Source organism: Myxocyprinus asiaticus, chromosome 32, assembly GCF_019703515.2.
Source record: "Myxocyprinus asiaticus isolate MX2 ecotype Aquarium Trade chromosome 32, UBuf_Myxa_2, whole genome shotgun sequence".
Classification (NCBI taxonomy): Eukaryota; Metazoa; Chordata; class Actinopteri; order Cypriniformes; family Catostomidae; genus Myxocyprinus; species Myxocyprinus asiaticus.
Genome location: NC_059375.1, coordinates 891479 through 915084, shown reverse-complemented (window position 1 = coordinate 915084; position 23606 = coordinate 891479). Strand labels below are relative to the sequence as shown.

Genomic DNA, 23606 nt, shown 5'->3' with positions numbered 1-23606 from the left:
GACCATTTATAACTAGATTTGTACATTTTCACAAGTGCTCTTTGCCGTGAAAAAGTTGCCATGATGTTCTGGATGGTTGTTTACTGGCTCAAGTGAAAAAGTCTGGCAATGATAATTTCAAAGCAAGTCTATAGATCTATGGTTTTATTGTCTGCCAGGTAAAAATTGCAAGTCTGATCTCTTAGTAAAGTAACATCTCACCTCTCCTCAACAAGAAAAGAGTTTAAAAATTAGTGTTAGGTGTTTGTTCAAATCACTAACCCGGAGTATGAGCAATAGTAATAGTGATGCAAATACCACTAATTATAGGAAACAAGTTGTAAGAGGTTGTATAATCACAGAGCATTATTATGATTTTTCTCACCCTGCATAAGTATGCTCGTGCATATACAGCCACCAGCGGGTCTCCTATTCCTCTGATCATTGCTGTCAGTCTCTGCAGCGTCTCCTGAATCCCCCTTACAGAGACCAACAATCAGTTACATGAACTCACACTAACTATGCTTGAACACACTAAATGCTTGAACAGCAGTGAAGTATTACGCTCAGATACTCACGACTTTGTCAAGAAGCGATTGCATTTCAGAAGAGCAGCTTCAACATATCTGTCACGGTCAAGGGCTCAATTGAACATGCTGAGATTTCAGTTCACATTATCGATGGTTACAAATATTTCTCCTATTCCAGCTTACAGAAATATTCAGGGTTCAATAAACGTTAAGATCAATCGTGAGCATTTGTGGCATAATGCTGATAACCACAAAAATTATTTCAACTAGTTTATCTAAAAATCTGTGTTCCAGTGAGACACTTACAATGGAAGTGAATGGGGCCAATCCGTAAACATTCAAATACTCACTGTTTCAAAAGTATAGACACAAGACATAAACAATGTGTTAACATGATTTTACTGTCATAAAATCACTTACAGTTGAAGTCAGAAGTTTACATACACTTAGGTTGAAGTCATTAAAACTAATTTTTTAACCACTCCACAGATTTCATATTAGCAAACTATAGTATAGCAAGTCGTTTAGGACATCTACTTTGTACATGACACGAGTACTTTTTCCAACAGTTGTTTACAGACAGATTGTTTCACTTTTAATTGACTATATCACAATTCCAGTGGGTCAGAAGTTTACATACACTAAGTTAACTGTGCCTTTAAGCAGCTTGGAAAATTCCAGAAAATTATGTCAAGCCTTTAGGCAATTAGCCAATTAGCTTCTGGTAGGTGTACTGAATTGTAGGTGTACCTGTGGATGTATTTTAAGGCCTACCTTCAAACTCAGTGCCTCTTTGCTTGACATCATGGGAAAATCAAAAGAAATCAGCCAAGACCTCAGAAAAAAACTGGTGGACCTCCACAAGTCTGGTTCATCCTTGGGGGCAATTTCCAAATGTCTGAAGGTACTACGTTCATCTGTACAAATGATAGTACGCAAGTATAAACACCATGGGACCACACAGCCATCATACCGCTCAGGAAGGAGACACATTCCATCTCCTAGAGATGAATGAAGTTTGGTGCGAAAAGTGCAAATCAATCCCAGAACAACAGCAAAGGACCCTGTGAAGATACTGGAGGAAACAGGTAGACAAGTATCTATATCCACAGTAGAACGAGTCCTATATCAACATAACCTGAAAGGCTGCTCAGCAAGGAAGAAGCCATTGCTCCAAAACTGACATAAAAAAGCCAGATTACAGTTTGCAAGTGCACATGGGGACAAAGATCTTACTTTTTGGAGTAATGTCCTCTGGTCTGATGAAACAAAAATTGAACTGTTTGGCCATAATGACCATCATTATGTTTGGAGGAAAAAGGGTGAAGAACACCATCCCAGCCGTAAAGCATGGGGGTGGCAGCATCATGTTGCGGGGGTGCTTTGCTGCAGGAGGGACTGGTGCACTTCACAAAATAGATGGCATCATGAGGAAGGAAAATCATGTGGATATATTGAAGCAACATCTCAAGACATCAGCCATGAAGTTAAAGCTCGGTCACAAATGGGTCTTCCAAATGGACAATGACCCAAAGCATACCTCCAAAGTTGTGGAAAAATGGCTTAAGGACAACAAAGTCAAGGTATTGGAGTGGCCATCACAAAGCCCTGACCTCAATCCGATAGAGCATTTGTGGGCAGATCTGAAAAAGCGTTTGCGTGCAAGGAGGCCTACAAACCTGACTCAGTTACACCAGTTCTGTCTGGAGGAATGGGCCAAAATTGCAGCAACTTATTGTGAGAAGCTTGTGGAAGGATACCCAAAACATTTGACCCAAATTAAACAATTTAAAGGCAATGCTACCAAATACTAATAAAGTGTATGTAAACTTCTAACCCACTGGGAATGTGATGAAAGAAATAAAAGCTGAAATAAATCATTCTCTCTACTATTATTCTGACATTTCACATTCTTAAAATAGTGATCCTAACTGACCTAAGACAGGGAATGTTTTCTACGATTAAATGTCAGGAATTTAAAAAAAGACTGAGTTTAAATGTATTTGGCTAAGGTGTATGTAAACTTCTGACTTCAACTGTACTAACCACATCTGTGTAAAGTTATAGCCAATTTTACAACTTTGTTGCAATGATGACGTAATGCTGGTAAAGCCCTGATTTTATCACACAAAAATCATGTTTACATTTATGATGTTTACTTCTTGTGGCTATACTTTTGAAACAGTTAGTATTTTTGTGGTAATCAAAATTTTTCAACATTTTTCTCAAGAGCAGTTGCTCAGCTGGCGTATGCCGCCCCAGAAGTGTGCCACCTGCATACTGCCATATTTGCTCATTTGTTTTATGCCTGAGCCGTAAATGTCATGTGACTAATCACTCTGAAGCTGCAGGATAATGATGTCATGACAAAACTGATTGGCTGATGGAACCACAAGAATGTACACAGTCCCAAACCTTCACTAGAGGAAACATCTACTTTAATATGATGTAATATTTGCAATTGAAATGTTGCTCACAAAAACATTATTTCATCAAATTAAACGGTTACTTCAGACCCCCTACTCCCATGACGCAATCGAATTGGCGTCTCTTCACCCTTAAACTATTTTTCTATTTGTACGTATCGGAATATTTTGCAATAAACAACCTAAAATCAAGAAAGTTTGATATATTCCCATCATTTTACTCAGTGACATCTTTCGCAATGCTTCATGGGATTGTAGTTCATTCACTCATTAAAGAAGTACACAGTCTTGTACCTTTGTCTTTTGCTGCGTCCAAATATCCATACTTCTATATAGCATGCCAAAAAACTGTAGTATGTCCGAATCCACAGTATTCATGAAGCAGCAAGTGAGAAATACCCACATAACATACTATTTCTGGAGAGATTCTGAAGTGCGGATCGACTGGACACTTAACGATCCCATAATCCCTCAGGAGCTGAGGCGACGTCACGATCAAAACGCTGGATTTATAAGAATGGTGGTGAATCGTGAGTCGGATGGCTCTTCTCAACTGTAAGTGCTCCATATCCCAAGATAATTGTTCCTTGTGCTTAAATGGTGCTTGTTTAATAAAACCAGAGCGGATAGCTTTCACGGTTGTTGTCATTACATCATATATTCGGTTCATGAGATGCTGCCCACATCCCTGGATGAAGTATGTCTGAAATCTATTCATACTACTCGCATGCATACCTAAAAGAACGTACTGTTTTACCGGCATATAAGTGCATCCTTCATCAAATACAGTACATACTGTGACAGTACGCAATTCGGATGCAGCTTTTGTGTTCAATTTTCAAATACTTTTTTGCTTCAAATCAAAGTTAGTAATGTTGTGATTCTCCTCGGAGCTGGTTGGTTTGGTTCATTGTGCACAACTCTTTTATGAAGGAATTTATGAAATCACTATGGAACAAATGAATGGGAAAAATACTTCCGGAACCATGACAGCTGAAAAAGTGGACAGGCACTGTTGCACTCTATACTGGTTTGGCTGACCAATGGGAGGAGTGTTTAGGAAACTTGTTTGAAAATCATTTCATTTGGTGATGCAGAAATGACACACTTCACCTTTAAGGTGCTTATGATATGATCGGTGTATGAATCACTGAAATGAGTACATGGAAAAGCAATGAAAAACATTCAGAGTGGATACAGTCGAGGGACGAGCTCTCTGATGGAGGCGATTTTAAAGAACCAGTTCAGACACGTTTCTTTAGCTGTGTCATTCACATCATCAGCACAGAACGACTCTGAGAATTACAAAATTGATTAAAAATATCAGAGATGGTAACGGATTTAACAGGTTAATTTTGAGACACATTTTCTCAGCTGGGCTGTGATGATGCATATTATTTTACCTGGTAGAGGATGTGGATCAGCACACATGGACCAGATCCTGTCGTAGACCAGACCACCTGCACACACACACACACACACACACACACACACACACACATTCACATCACAGCACCATATTTTTGGGTATGTGCTTTTTTTAAAGTCCTTGTGGTCGCATAGTGATTCACCTCAGTCCGGGTGGCGGAGGACGAATCTCAGTTGCTTCCGTGTCTGAGACCGTCAATCCGCGCTTCTTATCACGTGGCTTGTTGAGCACGCTGCCACGGAGACATAGCGCGTGTGGAGGCTTCACGCCATCCACCGCGGCAACCACGCTCAACTCACCACGCGCCCCACCGAGAGTGAGAACCACATTATTGTGACCACAAGGAGGTTACCCCATGTGACTCTACCCTCCTTAGCAACCGGGCCAAACTGGTTGCTTAGGAGACCTGGCTGGAGTCACTCAGCACACCCTGGATTTGAACTAGCGACTCCAGCGGTGGTAGCCAGTGTATTTTACCACTGAGCTACCCAGGCCCCAAGACTGTAGTTATTATTATTTTTTCTCATGGGCACGCCGGCAGGCCCATCCGATCTTAAAGGATTAAAGGGTCAATCTCACAATCTTTCACAAGATTTACTGCATATGACATTATTAAATTTTCTACCATGATTCTCATTTGATTCTAATTTCAGTGATACGGTAATAGCAATCATCATTTCTGGACACAATTGTTAAAAAAATAGTTTTTGTTCACAAAAATAATGACTTTGTTATCAGTTTAGTGTGTAATTATCATGAAAATGTCCTAACAAGCATGATTTTATTATTTAATTAGATCATTTTCGTATTATTTTGTTTTGATTTGGGGGTGAAATCTGACCTGGACACATGCCATTGACATGTACTAATTAAACAAAACCTCTTGATTTACTTCAAAATATCACTTGTTGTACTGCAGAGGGGTCAAAAACAGTGAGATATCTTAGTCATAAAATGATAAAAACACCTGAGCAGCTCTTACCAAATGTGTCCAGGATGTCTGTGATGAGGACAAACTTGCTGGGGTAAAACTGAATTACTGATGTATCCGACAGCAGCTTAGAGCACTAAAAAGTATGAACGAATAAACAAAAGGAAAGAAAGGAACTATAAAGTCAACATGAAACTGCCTTCTAAACCCATTTTACGTCATTAAGGTGCTATATGTAAGATTGACAACAAGCGTTTGAAATGGGTACTGCAGTCCAAATTCAAAATATTGGAGAGTTGTCTGCCCCGTCCCAACTCAGCATCTGTTTTAAAGGATTTCTGGGCTTTAAGATGTCTCCATCTTCCAAAGGCATCTCCAGTATTTATCCTTGTTTTACTACGCCTCTGATCATGGTGGAATCTGTTATCTCTGATCCAGTTCGTTTGCTGGCTTCCATGGCTGCAGCACGCAGTGTTGTTTGCTTGCAAACTTGTTCAAATCTGGCAACCCAGCGGTGTCGAAATACTATTGGTGAGTGGGCAGTGGGCAGGCCAAAACATAAACAGAAATTCTGGCCCGGATTGGAAACTTCAAAGTAGAATATACTGGCTGTAGCATTGTTATTGGAGAAGCCAGTAGAGCATGTTTCCTAATTCTCTAATGACATATTATGGTCATTTTATGATTTAGTACAGTAAAAATATTACATATAGCACATTAGTGCCACATTTTTTAGTGAAATAGGAAATTCAAAGACAAAATGAGACTTGATCAATCTCTAAGACAGGTGGTTGAAAAAGAAGTGCACTTGGTGAAAAGGAAGGTGCTTTCAGAGGCAGAGCAAGATGAATTTGATGGAAGATTATGAAAAACAAAATGTGTTTTCTTTGGAATAACATGCACTGATGAGACCAGGAACAAGTTCATGTTGGTTTCTCAGACCTGGATGACGATCTTCAGTGCTTTGACCTTCTGGTCTGAACTCCAGGCCTCTTTCAGAGACTGATTGAGTTCCTCTATACGGTTCACATAGTCCTGCTGGGACAGATTCAACAGCTCCCTCTGAGAGCCCTGCACACACAATACACCACACATTCACATATACACATATTGTATACATTAACATGATATTCCAGCATGAGACATGATGTGATGAGACGCACCTCCTCCAGATCATCCAGTTCCTCCAGTCGAGTGCGCACCTTCTCTGACACTGCTGAACTGGGACTGGATGCTTTACCTTCACACAAAGGGTCAATATGCAGTTTAATCTGTCAACTAAGTAAGCTTTTCCGAAACGTGTAACACTGTCACGATGTGTTATACTGAAAACCAGGCCGACACAGCAACACTGACTGAATGCGGCTTGTGAGCTGCAACAACTTTGAGTCTCTTAAGACACTGTTAGTAACATGTGCCGGTCAATGCTTGGACCATCAACAGATTATGACTTTAACAAGCAAAAGCAAACAGAACAGACAAATATGGACAAATGAAGGACTCACTCTTGTCTGAGCCCATGAAGAGATTCTGTAAGAGAAACAAAAGCTTCATGAATGTCTTTCACTGTAAACACAGACAAGAGAATTGAGAGCTGTAAAGTGAAGTACATACTATAGACAGTTTCTCTGTAGTGGTGAATCTAGCCAGAATCTCTCCACGCTTACAGGACCAAGACTCAAAGTCTGAACCCACCTCCTCCTCTTTCTCCTGATGCTTCCTCCCCAACTCCTGCCATCAAAATGAAAGAGTGTAAAAGACCATTTCTAAAACATGAACAATTTTAACTCTTAGCAGATCAAAACTATTTCCCAGACAGTTAAATCCTTACTTACCAGAAAGTGCAACGGTATTACCATTTTTGTACACTTACTATAACAATTCTATTAGGGATGGGAATCTTAAGGAATTTCATTAATGTGGAATTTAATGATTCTTTTAGTGAGGAAGGATCATTTTGATTTGAGAAATACAATTCTTATTGGATTTAATGCCCTGAAATGATGAGATCATTTCAGATTTTAACAGAACAGATTCTTGAAAATTAAGATTTTTTATAAAATTCCACAAATTACAACAAAATTCATAGTGTATCTTTAAACTTGTAAGGCCTGACATATGACATGAAACTGTTTTTAGTACCATTAGACAAACTCTAAAAAGAAATCGTAAAAAAAAAGCACTTTTTTTTAATTGATTTTTTATGTACCATCATTGATACATTAGGCTTTAAAGGTCATTATCCTCATTTTTGTGTAGGACATTTGTTATTCAAGTTTTTCTACAGAGATACATATTGGGGTATTATCAGAGGACTCCCTGGGCTTTTCAGTGATACTAAATGTTTGAGAGTTTGGCCATGACAACTTCCTCTCCTTGCTCTATAAATAGAGCAAGGAGAGGCCATGACATGAGAGGCCATGGTTTGGCCATGACAACTTCCTCTCCTTGCTCTATAAATATGGATTGAAATGTATCACAGTTCAATTCAGCACATCAAATACAATATGAATAAAAAAAAAAAAAGTTCAATTAACAATATTTTATTATATGTTGTAGAACAGCTTCATAACAGGCGGGAAGGAGAACACAGGGAAGCAAGTTTTTCCTGGCTCAGGTAGGACTTTTAATAGGCCATTTCAGTGCTTTACAACTTCACAAACTCATCAGCTTCACAGGCACATAGGCATGTAACACATCAGCTTCATACACATAACAGGTTAAACGTAACAGCTTCAGCTTCAGGAGCACCGTGGCCTTCTTTGTGCCAGACTCTCTCCCCCTCTCTGCTGGTGGTGTGGCTGCTTATATGCCGCTCCCCCCATGCTCACTGGAATTAGAGACAGGTGTTACACATAATCTAGTTCAGGTGCAAATGCCCTTACTTCTTTCTCTCGCTCTGGACAGATGCTCGACCACGCCCCCACTGCCACATATCCCCACCGCCCGACTCGGGCTGGGGAGACATCCGGCCTGTCTACCACTCCCCCCCATTTCTGGAAAGGAAGTCGGCGACAGCCATCAGTCGGCGACACCTTGAACTTAAATGGCTGAAGAGCCAGATACCAACTGGTGATCCATGCACTGGCATCCTTCATGCGGTGGAGCCATTGGAGTGGGGCGTGATCCGAGCAGAGGGTGAAGGCCCGCCCCAACAGGTAGTACCGGAGAGTGAGGACTGCCCACTTGATGGCGAGACACTCCTTCTCTACGGTGCTGTACTTAGTCTCCCTCAGTGAGAGCTTGCGGCTAATGTACAGCACCAGGCGCTCCTCCCCCTTCACCACCTGCGAGAGTACGGGCCCTCTGCCCTCAGACAGCCCTCTGTCTGAAGCGTCCGTCTGCAAGACAAAAGGGAGAGAGAAATCGGGTGAATGTAAAAGCGGCCCCTGCAAAGTGCAGCTTTAACTTGCGTAAACGCCTGTTGACACTGCTCCGTCCAATGGACCGTGTCTGGAGCTCCCTTTTTCAGTGAGATCAGTCAGCGGGCTGGTGACATCCGAATAATTAGGCATGAATCTCCTATAATAGCCAGCCAGCCCCAGGAACTGTCTCACCCCCTTTTTGGTCTTTGGCCTCGGGCAGGTCGCAATCTTGTCAATTTGGGGACGCACTTGCCCGTGGCCCAAGTGGAACCCCAGATACCGTACCTCCACCTGCCCAATCGCGCACTTCTTGGGGTTTGCTGTGAGTCCCGCTTGCCTCAGCGAACTCAGAACTGCCCTCAGATGCTGCATGTGCCGCTGCCAATCATTGCTGTAAATTATGATTTCATCTAAGTAGGCAGCGGCGTAAGCTGAATGCGGTCTGAGGATTCGGTCCATGAGACGCTGAAAAGTAGCGGGGCTCCAAACAAACCGAACGGAAGCGTCACAAATTGGTGTAATCCATACGCCATGGAGAAGGCTGTTTTTTCACGGGAAATTGGTGTCAAGGGGATCTGCCAATAACCCTTTGACAAATCCAATGTCGAATAAAATCGAGCAGTGCCCAACCGATCGAGCAACTCATCAAAGCGAGGCATTGGGTATGCATCAAATTTAGACACCACACTGACTTTTCTATAATCCAAACAGAACCATACAGACCCGTTGCTCTCAGGAACTAGAATGACCAGGCTGGACCAGTCGCTGTGGGGTTCCTCTATTACCCCCATATCGAGCATTGCATCCAATTCTTCCCGGACAATTTTCTTTTTGTACTCGGGCAATTGGTAGGGATGGCTATGTACCACCACCCCCGGCTCGGTCTCGATGTGGTGCTGTATGAGGTTCGTATGACCCGGTAGAGGGGAAAACACGTCTGCAAACTCCTTTCGCAACTTGGCAACCTCTGCGAGTTGATACGGTGAGAGGTGGTCTCTGCAAGTGACCGGGGTGACGTGATTGTGTTTTGTATTCACCTCTGGCCCGAGCTCCGCTCTCTTCGGGACTACCGTAGGCAACGTCACAGGGACCGCCTCCCTCCACAATTTCAGGAAGTTGAGGTGATATATTTGACGTGCACCCACTCTATCGGTTCACTTTACCTCATAATCGAGATCCCCCACTCGTCATGTGACCTCAAAGGGTCCTTGCCACTTGGCGAGTAATTTGGAGCTCGATGTGGGAAGGAATACGAGTACCTTATCTCCCGGTGCAAATTCCCGCAGTCGAGTTCCCCTGTCGTACAGTCGGCTCTGTCGTTCTTGAGCTTGGAGCAAATTCTCCTGTGTTAGTTGCCCCAAAGTGTGGAGTTTTGCTCTAAGATCAAGAAAATATTGAATTTCATTCTTACTGTTTGAAGGTCCCTCCTCCCAAGCTTCACGCATAACATCAAGCACGCCGCGCATATAGCAACCCAATTCCCATGGAGGCTTGCGGGACCTCTTGTACTGCGAATAACAGGCATATGTCCCAATTTCTAGCATCCTTGTGCACAAACTTACAAATCATATTTTTAAGGGTTTTATTAAATTGCTCCACCAGGCCATCTGTTTGTGGATGGTAAACGCTGGTGCAGATTGATTTAATGCCCAATAATTTGTAAAGCTTGCGTAGTGTTCGTGACATAAAGGTTGTGTCCTGATCGGTGAGGATTTAATTCGGAATCCCCACCCGGGAGATTATTTTGAAGAGATGTTGCGCAGAGGCACTGCTTCCGGATATCACGTTGCATAGTCCACTAGGACCAATACAAAACGATGTCTGCATGCTGACCGCTCTAATGGCCCAACGAGGTCCATTCCGATTCTCTCGAAGGAGACCTCGATAAGCGGAAGAGGACGCAATGGCGCTTTTGGGGTGGCCGGTGGATTCACCAGCTGGCATTCGAGGCATGCCGCACACCACCTGCGGACATCGCCGCCAATGCCCGGCCAATAAAACGGGCTATTATGCCATGGGATTATAATGAGCCACCTGGAACACCATTTCCCGACGGCTCCGCAGTATTAAGAGCTGAGTTGTATCTTCCTTTGTTTGAGCGTCCTGCGTCACCCTATACAACTGCTCGTTTATAATTGCAAAATAAGGATATGAAAGGGCGACACCCGGCTGGAGTTGTTGACCATCGATCACTCACACTTGGTCAAAGGCGTGCTTGAGGGTTTCGTCTTGCGACTGCTCCAAAGGGAAATCCCCTTCGGGAAGTCCCCCGAGGACGGGAGGGGCTGCAGCCTCTCCCCCCCTCACGTCATCCTGACGTGGAGCACACGAAGACGACCCTGGCTCTGCCTCCCCTGCTAGAGCATCGCACATCTCACATCTCATTGCTTTAGTGCAGGATGGGTGAGGCGGGAACTAACCACGGCCTCCACTCTATGTTTTGTTCCCCGAAATTTAATAACCAGGGTCACCACAGGGTAGTTGTGGATATCCCCATGCACACACTTCACCCTCACCGTTTTAGCTGTGCCCAAAGCCTCGCGTTGAACCAAGTGTTGGTGGATAGTGGTTTGATTACAGCCCGTGTCCACCAATGCTTGGTGAGTACCCCTCTTAACACTTACCGGTATCCGGTACGCTCTGGCCCGATTGGGGGCAGCCTGCGGAGTGTTGGGGATCCGGACCACCGTTCCCAGCTCCATCACAGGTCATTGATCCCGGAAGTGTCCCGGATCTCCACAACTCCAGCAGACCGGCCCAGGCACCACGCCCGCACCTGCATTGGCGGACACTTCCACCTGAGAGGGAGAGCGGCGGGGCAATGTTGGGGCAGGGGGTGTGCCCCCCACCTCGCTAGGGGAACTGGCCACGGTGGCAGAGCTCCTGGAGAGAGAGCAGAGTGAGAGGGGAGGAGGTAACACACAGGGGGAGAGAAGAAGATGAGGGCTCTTCCGCCCTTGAGTACGCCACCATTTGGTCCTCCGCGAGTTGGACAGCTTCCTCCAGTGATGCCAGACGGTGGCACTGGACCCACTCCGCCATTCCCTTTGGCAGACAAAGGATAAGCTGCTCCAGTACCACTTGATCGATGACTCCCACGGCGTCGCGGTTCCCTGCGAGCAGCCATTTCCGGCACGCGTCTCGGAGCCATTGGGAAAAGGCAAACGGGCAGTCGGACTTCCCTAGCTTCAAGGTCCGGAAGAGCTGTCAGTACAGCTACGGACTTCGACCCACCCGCTGCAGGATGGCCTACTTCAGGTGTCATAGGCCAGGAGGTTAGCCGCCGGCAGCTGTTGGGCAGCAAGCTGGGCTTCCCAGACAAGAGCGGAAGGAGCCTGGCAGCCCACTGGTCACGCGGCCAACTCCAGACCTCAGCTGTCCGCTCAAAAAGGTCGAGAAAAGCCTCCACGTCGTCTTCCGCCCCATCTTCAGGAGCGTGGGTGGGGGCAGGGGGCTACGGTTGTCCGGGGACGCAGCCGGGGCTCTCTCCTGGCCAAGAAGGCTCCGGATCGCATGCCAGTACTCTGCTTGGGCTCGCAGGATCTCAAAGAAGCGGCATTCCTGGTCTTGGTGGAGCTCAAGCAGGGATTGTTGGTGGTTCTGATGTAGGCTGGCGAGGGACTGGAGTATCTCGGCCAACTGGGAGGGCTCCATGGGGCGTACCTCAATGATTCCTGGGTTTTGGCACCAGTGTAGAACAGCTTCACAACAGGCGGGAAGGAGAACACAGGGAAGCAAGTTTTTCCTGGCTCAGGTAGGACTTTTAATAGGCCACTTCAGTGCTTTACAACTTCACAAACTCATCAGCTTCACAGGCACGTAGGCATTTAACACATCAGCTTCATAAACACATAGTCACTTAAACACATCAACTTCATACACATAACAGGTTAAACGTAACAGCTTCAGCTTCAGGAGCACCGTGGCCTTCTTTGTGCCAGACTCTCTCCCCCCTGTGCTGGTGGTGCAGCTGCTTATATGCTGCTCTCCCCATGCTCATTGGAATTAGAGACAGGTGTTACACATAATCTAGCTCAGGTGCAAGTGCCCTTACCGCTTTCTCTCTCTCCGGACGGATGCTCGACCACGCCCCCGCTGCCACATATGTATTTTATGCACCAAACACTATATTGACATTTAAAAAAGGGAAATTGTAAAAATTTTTCGCTGGGCCTCATGAACTTATTGTAAGATGACATCATAATAGCTTATAATGTAAAATAATGAGATCTTTATAATGACAGAGCAGACTGCATATATGAAAATACACAGAAATATTAGTTCACATTTTAAATATATCTTATAAAATGTGTATGTCAGAATTTTCAAAACTATGTGATTTGTTTTGTGATGTGCATAAATGTAATGTAATGGTGATTGAGAGATATTTCTCAAAAGCCTGTTGTATCATATTTAATATATGGATTTCGACTGGCTTTTTCAATAAAACAATATACAAAATTTTAACCAAGCACAAGTTGCTTATATTCAGAAAATACTCATTTTAAAATATCAGTAACAATATAATCATTACTGTCACTTTTACTTTATTAAAATCAGCTGTAATTTATCCCAACATAAGAGTCACTTTTCATTTCATAGATCGATAAAAACATTGAAACCACTTTTTTCACAAATAACCACTAGATAGTCCATAAATATGCGAAACTTACATTCCATAGGTTGTTTGGCTCGTCAGCTTGAACAGAGAGTGAAATAGAAGCCGTCAAACGTTGTGTATCATATTTGAAACACATGGCTTTATAGGGTTAACTGGAAAATGCCAGCAGTTACTCTGAATTCTTGGTTAGTTACAAGTTGGACATTTATTAGATGTTAAAGATTATATGACTGACTTGTGGTTCAGTAAGTTCAGTAAGGCGTTTCATATCCGGATAGCATCTGGATATTGTTTAGCTGGATTGCGTTTATATCTTGCAATCGAATGTGTCTCCACTGTGATCTGATAGAGATCTGATCAAAGTTACCCGTGCAAAATGAATAACACTATTGCTGCAGAAAACACTCTCACAGTATTTTAGCATGGTGTTGCATTGGCTGAAGAATGCACGTTAGAGAACCATTAACGGAACCGAAAATCATGTCAATCATTCATGAGTTTTACCCCAGCAGATACGCTGTGAGGGAGAGTTGGGGTCTCAGACGCCGCAGCGAAGAGCGACAGCGGATCAGTGCCGTCCAGTAGAGAACTGAGAGGATCCAGAGCCACAGAACTGGAGGAGGATGAGGAGGACGATGTGCTGCCCTTCCTCACACCACGACCAGATTTACTGTCTGTCACCTGAAAACAAGCCACATCACAATCATATGTTGATGGAGCCAACTTTCTGCAAAAATTAAATAAAAAATATAACATACAGTACATGATCAGGCATATATTGTATAAACACAAAGGTATTTAATGCAAAAATGTATCATAATTGTGCCCTTGATCAAGACACTTTAGGCTACGTTCACACCGCAGCTGAATGTGGCCCAAATCTGATTTACTGCTCAAATCAATGGATGTATGACATTTAAAATGCAGCACATTTCAGATACTGATCTGAACAGCCAACGCTCATAAACTGATGTGTTAACAAACATTGGCATGTTCAACATTATAACATATAGTTACTGTAATTAAATGATCATTTTTAACACAGTGTATCTAATAATATATCAGAAAGACTTCTTGTTGACTACTGTAGTAGTGCAAGTCATTTGTAGTTGTATGGAGATCAAGAATGTAATATTACCAGCGAAACAACATAAAATCACCATTACATATAGATAAAGATAAAGAAAGAAGATTTGTTCTTTTTAATCAATGTTACATAAATCTAACTCAGTTCGGTCTCTTTTTATCCACATATCTTTACTATGTATGCACAATAATAACTCCTGAAGCCTATCATTTTATTTCCTTAAAAAGGAACTGAATGAATTAGATTGCCACATTGGAAAAACTGATTCATGTATCCGATTTATTTGCACACATGAAAGTGTCCCAGATCAGACTGAAAGCGCTTGTTGACACAGATCTGCGGTGTGAACAGCTGTAATGAGATGAATGTGTAAATGTACCGTGATGGCTTTGAGAGGATGATAATCACTGAACTCCACAGCTGAAGACTCACACTGATGCTCACACTCATATTTACGACTGCGAGAGTGCCTGAACAACACACAACAGTACCAGAATAATACTAGGCTATATTTGTGGACATTTGCATGGTAATACCAGGGTATTCTTTGGGGTACATGATGTAAACAGCGTCGTATTTGTATTATAACATCATTCAGTAGATCCCATTAATGTAGTGTACAACACGATCTAACGCACTGTTTATCCACTCTTAAAATACAATAATCTTCATTATTCATCTAATTCATCAACATTAATCTCCGTTAGTGTTTTCTACTGTCAGAAATGTTCTATATAGATGTAAATATTTCTCACCACTGAACTGCAGCCATGTTTCAAGAGTGTCATGTGACACGGAAGTGCTCGTGATATGAGTCTTCCTATCATAATAAAAGTCTCTAATTTCTTTAAAGCCGTTTTATCCGCGGTGTTCCTGTCAAATCAAATCAAATCAAATCACTTTTATTGTAACACAGCCATATACACAAGTGCAATGGTGTGAAATTCTTGGGTGCAGTTCCGGTCAACATAGCAGTCGTGACAGTGATGAGACATATACCAATTTACAATAACATCAAATTAACACAACACAATTTAAAGTCTAATATACACATAATTACACACAACACAATATACAAATAATAACATACACTGTACAGTATACAATACACACAATATAGATACACATTATTCAATAAAAAAAAGTATATTTAGAATGTACAGTAGGTTGTATTGTACTGTATTGACATTCAGGTTGTCGGTTGATAGTTGTTAAGAGAGAACATAATATAATAATAATATAATTTATGACAGTCCGGTGTGAGATATAAGAGTAAGGGTAATAAAGTGCAGTGTTGATGTATTTTGATCGTGGGAGATCAAGAGTTCAGAAGTCTGATTGCTTGGGGGAAGAAGCTATCATGGAGTCAGCTGGTGCGGGTCCTGATGCTGCGATACCGCCTACCTGATGGTAGCAGTGAGAACAGCCCATGGCTCGGGTGGCTGGAGTCTCTGATGATCCTCCAAGCTTTTTTCACACACCGCCTGGTATATATGTCCTAGAGGGAGGGAAGCTCACCTCCGATGATATGTCTGGCAGTTCGCACCACCCTTTGCAGTGCTTTGCGGTTGTGGGCGGTGCTATTGCCGTACCAGGCGGAGATGCAGCCAGTCAGGATGCTCTCTACAGTGCAGGTGTAGAACCGTGTGAGGATGTGGCGGTTCATTCCAAACTTCCTCAGCCGTCTCAGGAAGAAGAGGCACTGATGAGCCTTCTTCACAACGACTTCAGTGTGGATGGACCATGTGAGTTCCTCAGTGATGTGGACACCCAGGAACTTGAAGCTGCTGACTCTTTCCACTGGTGCTCCATTGATGGTGATGGGACTGTGTTCTCTGTCTTTTCTTCTGAAGTCCACCACAAGCTCCTTTGTCTTACTGACGTTGAGGGAGAGGTTGTGTTCCTGACACCAGTGTGTCAGAGTGTGCACCTCCTCTCAGGATCAGATTACATCCGCTACAGAGATGGAGAGTGAACTAACCTCTGTAGCTTTGGCCACAAGAGCTCTCTCCACAAGGGTGGTGTTATTTCCCTCAAAACGAGCATAAAAAGTATTTAGCTCATCCGGGAGAGGGGCAGCAGTGTTCGCGGCGGAGTTTTTATTCCCTTTAAAGTCCGTGATGATATTAATTCCCTGCCACATGCTTCTAGAGTCGGTGGTGTTGAACTGTCCTTCAATCTTACTCCTGTACTGCCGTTTTGCTGTTCTGATAGTTTTTCGGAGGGCATAACTGGCTTGTTTATCCTCCTCCGCGTTCCCGGAATTAAAAGCGGAGGTCCGCGCATCAAGTGCCGCGCGAACATCGCTATTAATCCAAGGTTTCTGGTTCAGGTAGATCCATATTGTTCTGGTCGGAACAACGTCCTCTACGCACTTTCTAATGAAACACGTTATGCTATCGGCATAAAGCTCGATGTCGTCATCAGAGGTGGACCGGAACATCTCCCAGTCCACGTGATCAAAACAGTCTTGTAGCGCAGAGTCTGATTTGTCCGACCAGCACTGGATCGTTCTGAGGGTGGGTGCTTCCTGTTTCAGTTTCTGCCTGTAAGCGGGCAGAAGCAGAATGGAAGAGTGGTCCAATTTGCCAAATGGTGTGCAGGGGAGGGATTTGTAGCTGTCCCGGAATGGAGAGTAGCAATGGTCCAAAACCCGGTCCCCTCGTGTGTTAAAACTAATGTGCTGGTGGTATTTTGGTGCGACTGATTTGAAACTGGCTTTATTAAAGTCCCCGGTCACAATGAACATGGCCTCAGGGTTTCCTGCTTGCTTATACTCCCATACAGTTCCTTGAGTGCCCGGTCTGTGTTGGCTTGTGGCAGGATGTACACAGCAGTGATAATGACCGCTGTGAATTCCCTCGGTAGCCAGAATGGTCGACACAGAAGCATGAGAAATTCCAGATCAGGAGAGCAGAAAGACTTGATAGAATGTACATTCCTCTGATCACACCAGGATTTGTTGATCATAAAACATACACCACCACCTCTGCTTTTACCTGAGGGGTCTTTCACTCTGTCCGCTCGGTGCACGGAGAATCCCGCGGGTTCAATGGCTGAGTCTGGAATCTCCGCAGACATCCAAGTTTCTGTTAGGCAGATAATGCAGCAGTCCCTCGTCTCTCGTTGGAAAGAGATCTGCGCTTTCAGCTTGCAGAGCTTGTTATCCAGAGACTGAACATTTGCCAGTAATACTGGTTAGCGGAGGTCGATTTGCACGGCGCATTACTCTGATGAGAATGCCGGCTCTGTTTCCCCTTTTCCTTTTGCGTTTCCGTGGTCGGGCAGCCCAGACAAAGGGCTCCGCTTGCGTGTTTGTAAACAGCGGGTCGGCATTGAGGAATTTGAAGTCCAGTTTACGGTGTGTAATTGCAGAACCAATGTCCAAAAGTGTTTGTCTGTCATAGACAATAAGGCAGACAACATCCAAGACAAAAAACATAAGAATTGTAAACAAAACAAACAAAACACTACCATGTTGTGTCGGAGCTCACAACGCAGCAGCCATACTCGGCGCCATCTTGAGTCCAAAAAATATAGTAAATACCATTCATAGTAAAAGTCTCTCATTTCTTTAAAGCTGTTTTATCTGCGGTCTTCCTGTCATTGTAAAAGTCTCTCATTTCTTTAAAGCTGTTTTATCCGCGGTCTTCCTGTCATTGTAAAAGTCTCTCATTTCTTTAAAGCTGTTTTATCCGCGGTCTTCCTGTCATAGTAAAAGTCTCTCATTTCTTTAAAGCTGTTTTATCTGCGGTCTTCCTGTCATTGTAAAAGTCTCTCATTTCTTTAAAGCTGTTTTATCCGCGGTCTTCCTGTCATTGTAAAAGTCTCTCATTTCTTTAAAGCTGTTTTATCCGCGGTCTTCCTGTCATAGTAAAAATCTCTCATTTCTTTAAAGCTGTTTTATCTGCGGTCTTCCTGTCATAGTAAAAGTCTCTCATTTCTTTAAAGCTGTTTTATCTGCGGTCTTCCTGTCATTGTAAAAGTCTCTCATTTCTTTAAAGCTGTTTTATCCGCGGTCTTCCTGTCATTGTAAAAGTCTCTCATTTCTTTAAAGCTGTTTTATCCGCGGTCTTCCTGTCATAGTAAAAGTCTCTCATTTCTTTAAAGCTGTTTTATCCACGGTCTTCCTGTCATTGTAAAAGTCTCTCATTTCTTTAAAGCTGTTTTATCCGCGGTCTTCCTGTCATTGTAAAAGTCTCTCATTTCTTTAAAGCTGTTTTATCCGCGGTCTTCCTGTCATAGTAAAAATCTCTCATTTCTTTAAAGCTGTTTTATCTGCGGTTTTCCTGTCATAGTAAAAGTCTCTCATTTCTTTAAAGCTGTTTTATCCACAGTTTTCCTGAGAAACCAGTGGGTGGTGCCATGATGATTCTAACTGCCTGTTTTCTATTTTTGGTCTCCAGACGGCAAGTAAAAAATGCCAAAATGAGCAATCCAGAGGAGAACAACAACCATTTAAGTGTTACTTGGAGTAAAAATTAATTTCAGGTTCAACTTGAGCAGTTGTTGGTTGTCATAACAGCTCAGAATAATGAACGATACAAACGTAACTCACCTCGGATAATTACAATTGTAATAGCTTAAACATTACATTACCTGCTAAGAATATACGCTGATGCGAGAGAAAAAACTGGAGACTGGAAATTGAATAGAGTTGAATCGTGGAACACTTCCGGGTTCAGGAAGAAGGTGGATAACTTGAAACTTTCGAACACATCACTGATAGAAATGTGTAATTGTCTGTGAGAGAGTGGGAGACATTTTTAAGCAAACAGGAAAATAAACATGGGAATACTAACCATATTTTAATGGAAGAAAAAAATACACTAAAAATTTACCTCTGACAAAATAATTGTATATTTTTAACAGACTCCTTATTAAAAACGGCACAGGGAGGTTGCAAGGGAGATCAGATATATTTATGTCTATGTGGGTGAAATAATTTTTTGATTGACTTTAAATGATATTTTATAAATGTTACCCTGATAGCACATGTACATCACCCAGAAGTCTATCTGATGTGTTTTAATTGTTTTTTAGCATGCATTAGGTGTCTGCGACCATTGTGCCGCATCAACTTTTAAAAACACGACTCGCGACACCGGCCATTTGTTTTATTTCTTTGCGGTTCGTCAAGCTTTTGTAAAGCAAGGCTACATATGCTTTGTGCCACCACAATGTGTTTTGTGCTGTGAATTGTTGGCTGCCGAGAGCATGAAACCATCAAATTTCAATTTAGAAACCAATCAGAAACCAGTTAATACATTTCAATACTTGATTTTAAGGACTTTTTTGTTTACAGTGACACAATAATGGCATTGTGTTGGGTCACCAATGTAAAACATGGATCCAAAACCAGCTGAGAATTACTGCTAAATAACAAAAAACATAGAAGTCACAGCAGGGGACAGTTTGTTGAAATCTGTTGCTTATCATTAATCAGATCTTCATCTTTTTGTTTCTGCCCAATACATCCATCCAAAGTAACGCAGTAGTGATCTAATAGTGTAATAATAGTACTGTCATCAGGGTGAACCTCACATTATGTCTTACAAGATCATGTTGCTGCTCTTCTTGTACTACTTGATTCAATTTAAACGGGTGATAATATGATATAATACATTTTCTTTGTTCTTTTCATAAACAAGATATTGATGATTTCATTCTGATCTGAACAGTTTAAGTGGCACATTTCAGTGCCAAATGTTTTATAAATCTGTCACATGGAATGCAGCTTTTGCATAGCTGTTATTGAAGGATTAAATGATTGGATTCGTAGTTTATGAACACTGTAAGTGGACCTAGAGAAAACATTTAATAATAAAACTGTACTTAAAGACCCCATGAAATAAAAATGGGACTTTTGTGGCAATTAGTCCATGTTAGTTTTGATGCTCCAATGTTTGAGAAAAGAAAATTTTGGCAGACATTCAAATTAAAAGTGTATGGTCTCTACCAGAAAAATAGACCAAAAATATTGACAATAATAGCGACTCATCTTCACACTCAGAGGCGTTTTTATCCAATAAAGTGCTCTTTAAAATGTGAATGTTCCTCCCGCTTATACCACCTGCTACCAGCTCACAATGGAGAGCAACATGTTTCATGACTGTGACCTAAACTAAAGGATGCATGTTCGAAACTTTCCATTTCAATAGAAAATACACCAAAACAGGAACGAAAACAGCACAGCAAGACAATTCATGGGGTCTTGAAGCACAACCCAACTGTTTTCTGTATGATTTGTTAAATACCAAGCAAAACACACTGTGTGAAAAGATGAGATTATGGAGTTTTTGAGGTTTTTGCTTGTCACTTGAAACACAAGAAAGACACAATCACATGGTTTTTCTGTGACCGTTTTTATATCTTCTGTGCACAATTTTGTGAGTGTAAATTAATATTCTTTTCAATGTTGCATTAAAAACATGGTGTTTGCAATAATTCACTCGTTTCTTTTCCTTTCACAGGCAGAAAGAACGAGTAATGATATACAACTGCATCTTCACATCAAGTTCATGATTCATTCTGTTCACAATCATTCTATATTTATATATATTTTTATTTTGTAGGAAATCTCAAGTCTCTTGCCATCGGAAACAAAGGTCCAGGCCATAAGAATCAGAAATAAAAGTCACATCCTTTAATTCCTCATATATGTTTGTCCAGAAATTCTTGCACTTTTTATTTTGATACGACAAATACTCGTCCAGCGGTCTTCCTCTCTTTGTCCTACGGGATTTCGTAATGGAGTGGTGGATACGAGATGTCAAAATCCCAGAATGACCCCCATTAGTCTCTGATGAAGTGTGTGTGTGTGTCTGCTGTCGTGTTGGGGAGGGCACACAGTCGTCGGTAAGTGGCTAATGATGGCGGTTGTCATGGTGACTGCGTGGGTGGGCTGCTCTGGGCAGAGCTTGGGGAAGGGGAGGGGCTACAGCTGGCCCGTGAGCTGACCCCGCCCGCTGAACTCTCCAAACCCTCCGAGTTCTCCAGCATCTCCTGGATGAGAGGCGGCATGGAGCCAGGAATCTCCATTTTCAGGGTGATCACACGCTCCGCTCCTGACACACACAGAGGAACACATTCGTTTTAGGTTTTCATTTGAACAAAGTAACAACAACACTGCACTAAAATATTATTCTGCGTCACCACAACACCGCTACTGAATCTACAGCACAAAACACACAGTGTAGATCGATTCCAGACTGATTCGTGAACAAAGGACTCTTATGAATCACTTAGGAATCAGTCGGAGCAGTTACTGAATAAATCACTTACTGAAACGTAACTTTCGTGAGATTTAAATCTGTTTGTTCATATGACAACAATACTAGGCAGGATATGAATGACAGATATCAACAATTCAATTTTCACCTTTTCAAATGCTAATTCTTCAGATCAGCAAATGCATTTGCACGTAAAAAGGTTCATTCTGATTTCTGTAAATGTATTTTAACATATTAGATGTGGTATTTCACATATCTGGAAATGGATTTCAGATATCAATAAATTGAAGAGTAATTAAAGGTATAAATTCATTGTTTACTAACCCCTGTGTTGTTATAACCCTATATGACTGTGGGTTGAGAAACTGTGAAAAAATGTTGTGCTCAGTGATGTCATACAATGGAAGTTTATGGTGACCACCTCTTCAACTTCAAAAGAATGCAAAAGAATCATTCAGAAATCTAATAAGTACTCAAAATAAAAAATAAAAATAAGGCTGGGCATAGAAATGCATCAATTCTTCATCTATAAACTCTTCACACATGTTTAGTAATTCTGTTCTCTGTTTTGTGTGCAGCTGTGTTGTGTTCTGTTGTCACTATCACTGTTTTTAGATAAACATAACTAGTTTTCTCTTGAACGCCCCAGTGTCGTGAGGGGTCTGCGTGAACTGTTGCTCTCGTGCCGTATCATGAACACACACAGGAGATCAACGGTCAGTGAACATTTTCACTAAATAATACATTAGATTTCAGTTTGTTTCTCATCAAATCTTATCGTATGCTTTCATAACAATCATGAGTCTCATGGAGTAATTTATTAGACTTCTGAATTATACTTTTGTATTCTTTTGAAGCCTGAAGAGGTGGTCACCATAAACTGCCATTGTATGACATCACTGAGCACAACATTTTTTCACAATTTCTCCCTTTGTGTTTAGAAAAAGAAAGAAAGTCATATAGAGTTATAACAACACAGGGGTGAGTAAACAATGACAGAATTTTCATTTTTGGGTGAACTAATCCTTTAATATATCTTAAAAGGCTTTCTCACATGACAGATATCTGAAATTAACATTACAGAAAACCAAATTACAGATATAAAAAATGAGCATTTTTACTGGTTTTAATTCCATCATTGATATTAAAATGGGCATTTGCACTAGTAACCATGTAATTATTGATATCAAAATGATAATTTTTACTAGTAAGAAGTGCATTGTTGATATGTGAAATTGGAATTAAATACAGATGTCTGTGATTGTGTTTTGAACAGGAATGAATGACGGATCATTGTAAAATTCTACTAGTGAAAATGCAGTTACAGATATCAATAATTATGGTTTCTAGTTGGAATTTCATTTTTTATATCAAAACTTAACGTTCCCTTACGACTCAGTACAGTTGACATTGCATGCTAATACATATGGGGAATGTCCTTCCACACGACCTAGTTGAAACCTCTCTACAATAACGGCAATATTCTAATATTGGCTATGGTGTTTGAGCCCCGCCCTTTTAGGCGCGAAGCTGTCTGCTATAAAAGCAGGCACGCAAACACCATTCCTCAGAATTTTCTTCCTTCAAGACAGCGATTCATCTCTCATCTAGAACCCCTCTACTGCTTCGCCGTTGACTACACAAGTCAGCGGGTGGAATCTTCACAGCAACAAGAAGACTCTCCGTTCCCCTACAAAGGTCCTCCAAACATCACTCCGTCTCGCCGCTTGACGCTTCGCTGGTGAACAGCCGCTTCAGCATCCTGATTCCCTGCAGCGCTTCGACAGGAGTTGTGTATCCTTATAAAGTTATATATATATTCAGATCAGCATGAGAGCTGCATTCTCTGTCTGGGCCGTGCCAATGCAGAGTCAGCTCTCATGGTCTAAAGACGCTGCGCTTGTGAATCACCGGGACGATTCAGCCTCCCACGCCCTCCCACCCACCTCTTCCGTGATACCTGAGGGATCACACAAGGAGGCACCATTACAGACTTAGCGCTGCGC

At 42.2% G+C, this 23606-nt stretch overlaps 2 protein-coding genes across 6 annotated transcripts in view; both read right to left on the bottom strand.

Annotated features, from left to right (window-relative positions):
- The window catches only part of LOC127423473 (VPS35 endosomal protein-sorting factor-like), a 34451-nt gene extending 19281 nt beyond the window's left edge, over positions 1-15170 (bottom strand). For both annotated transcript variants that reach the window (XM_051667791.1, XM_051667793.1), the window contains exons 1-12: positions 15124-15170; positions 14748-14838; positions 13786-13962; positions 6910-7026; positions 6801-6825; positions 6459-6535; positions 6238-6366; positions 5347-5431; positions 4339-4395; positions 4134-4230; positions 558-605; positions 365-458 (exon numbers count right to left, since the gene is read on the bottom strand). In XM_051667791.1, coding sequence (XP_051523751.1) covers positions 365-458; positions 558-605; positions 4134-4230; positions 4339-4395; positions 5347-5431; positions 6238-6366; positions 6459-6535; positions 6801-6825; positions 6910-7026; positions 13786-13962; positions 14748-14838; positions 15124-15140 — 1014 coding nt within the window. In that variant the 5' untranslated portion in view covers positions 15141-15170. The remainder of the gene's footprint in view (positions 1-364; positions 459-557; positions 606-4133; positions 4231-4338; positions 4396-5346; positions 5432-6237; positions 6367-6458; positions 6536-6800; positions 6826-6909; positions 7027-13785; positions 13963-14747; positions 14839-15123) is intronic.
- Positions 15171-20717: 5547 nt separating this feature from the next.
- LOC127423478 (retinoic acid receptor alpha-A) overlaps positions 20718-23606 on the bottom strand; it is a 425939-nt gene continuing 423050 nt past the window's right edge. For all 4 annotated transcript variants that reach the window (XM_051667805.1, XM_051667804.1, XM_051667807.1 and 1 more), the window contains one exon: positions 20718-21435. In XM_051667805.1, coding sequence (XP_051523765.1) covers positions 21251-21435 — 185 coding nt within the window. In that variant the 3' untranslated portion in view covers positions 20718-21250. The remainder of the gene's footprint in view (positions 21436-23606) is intronic.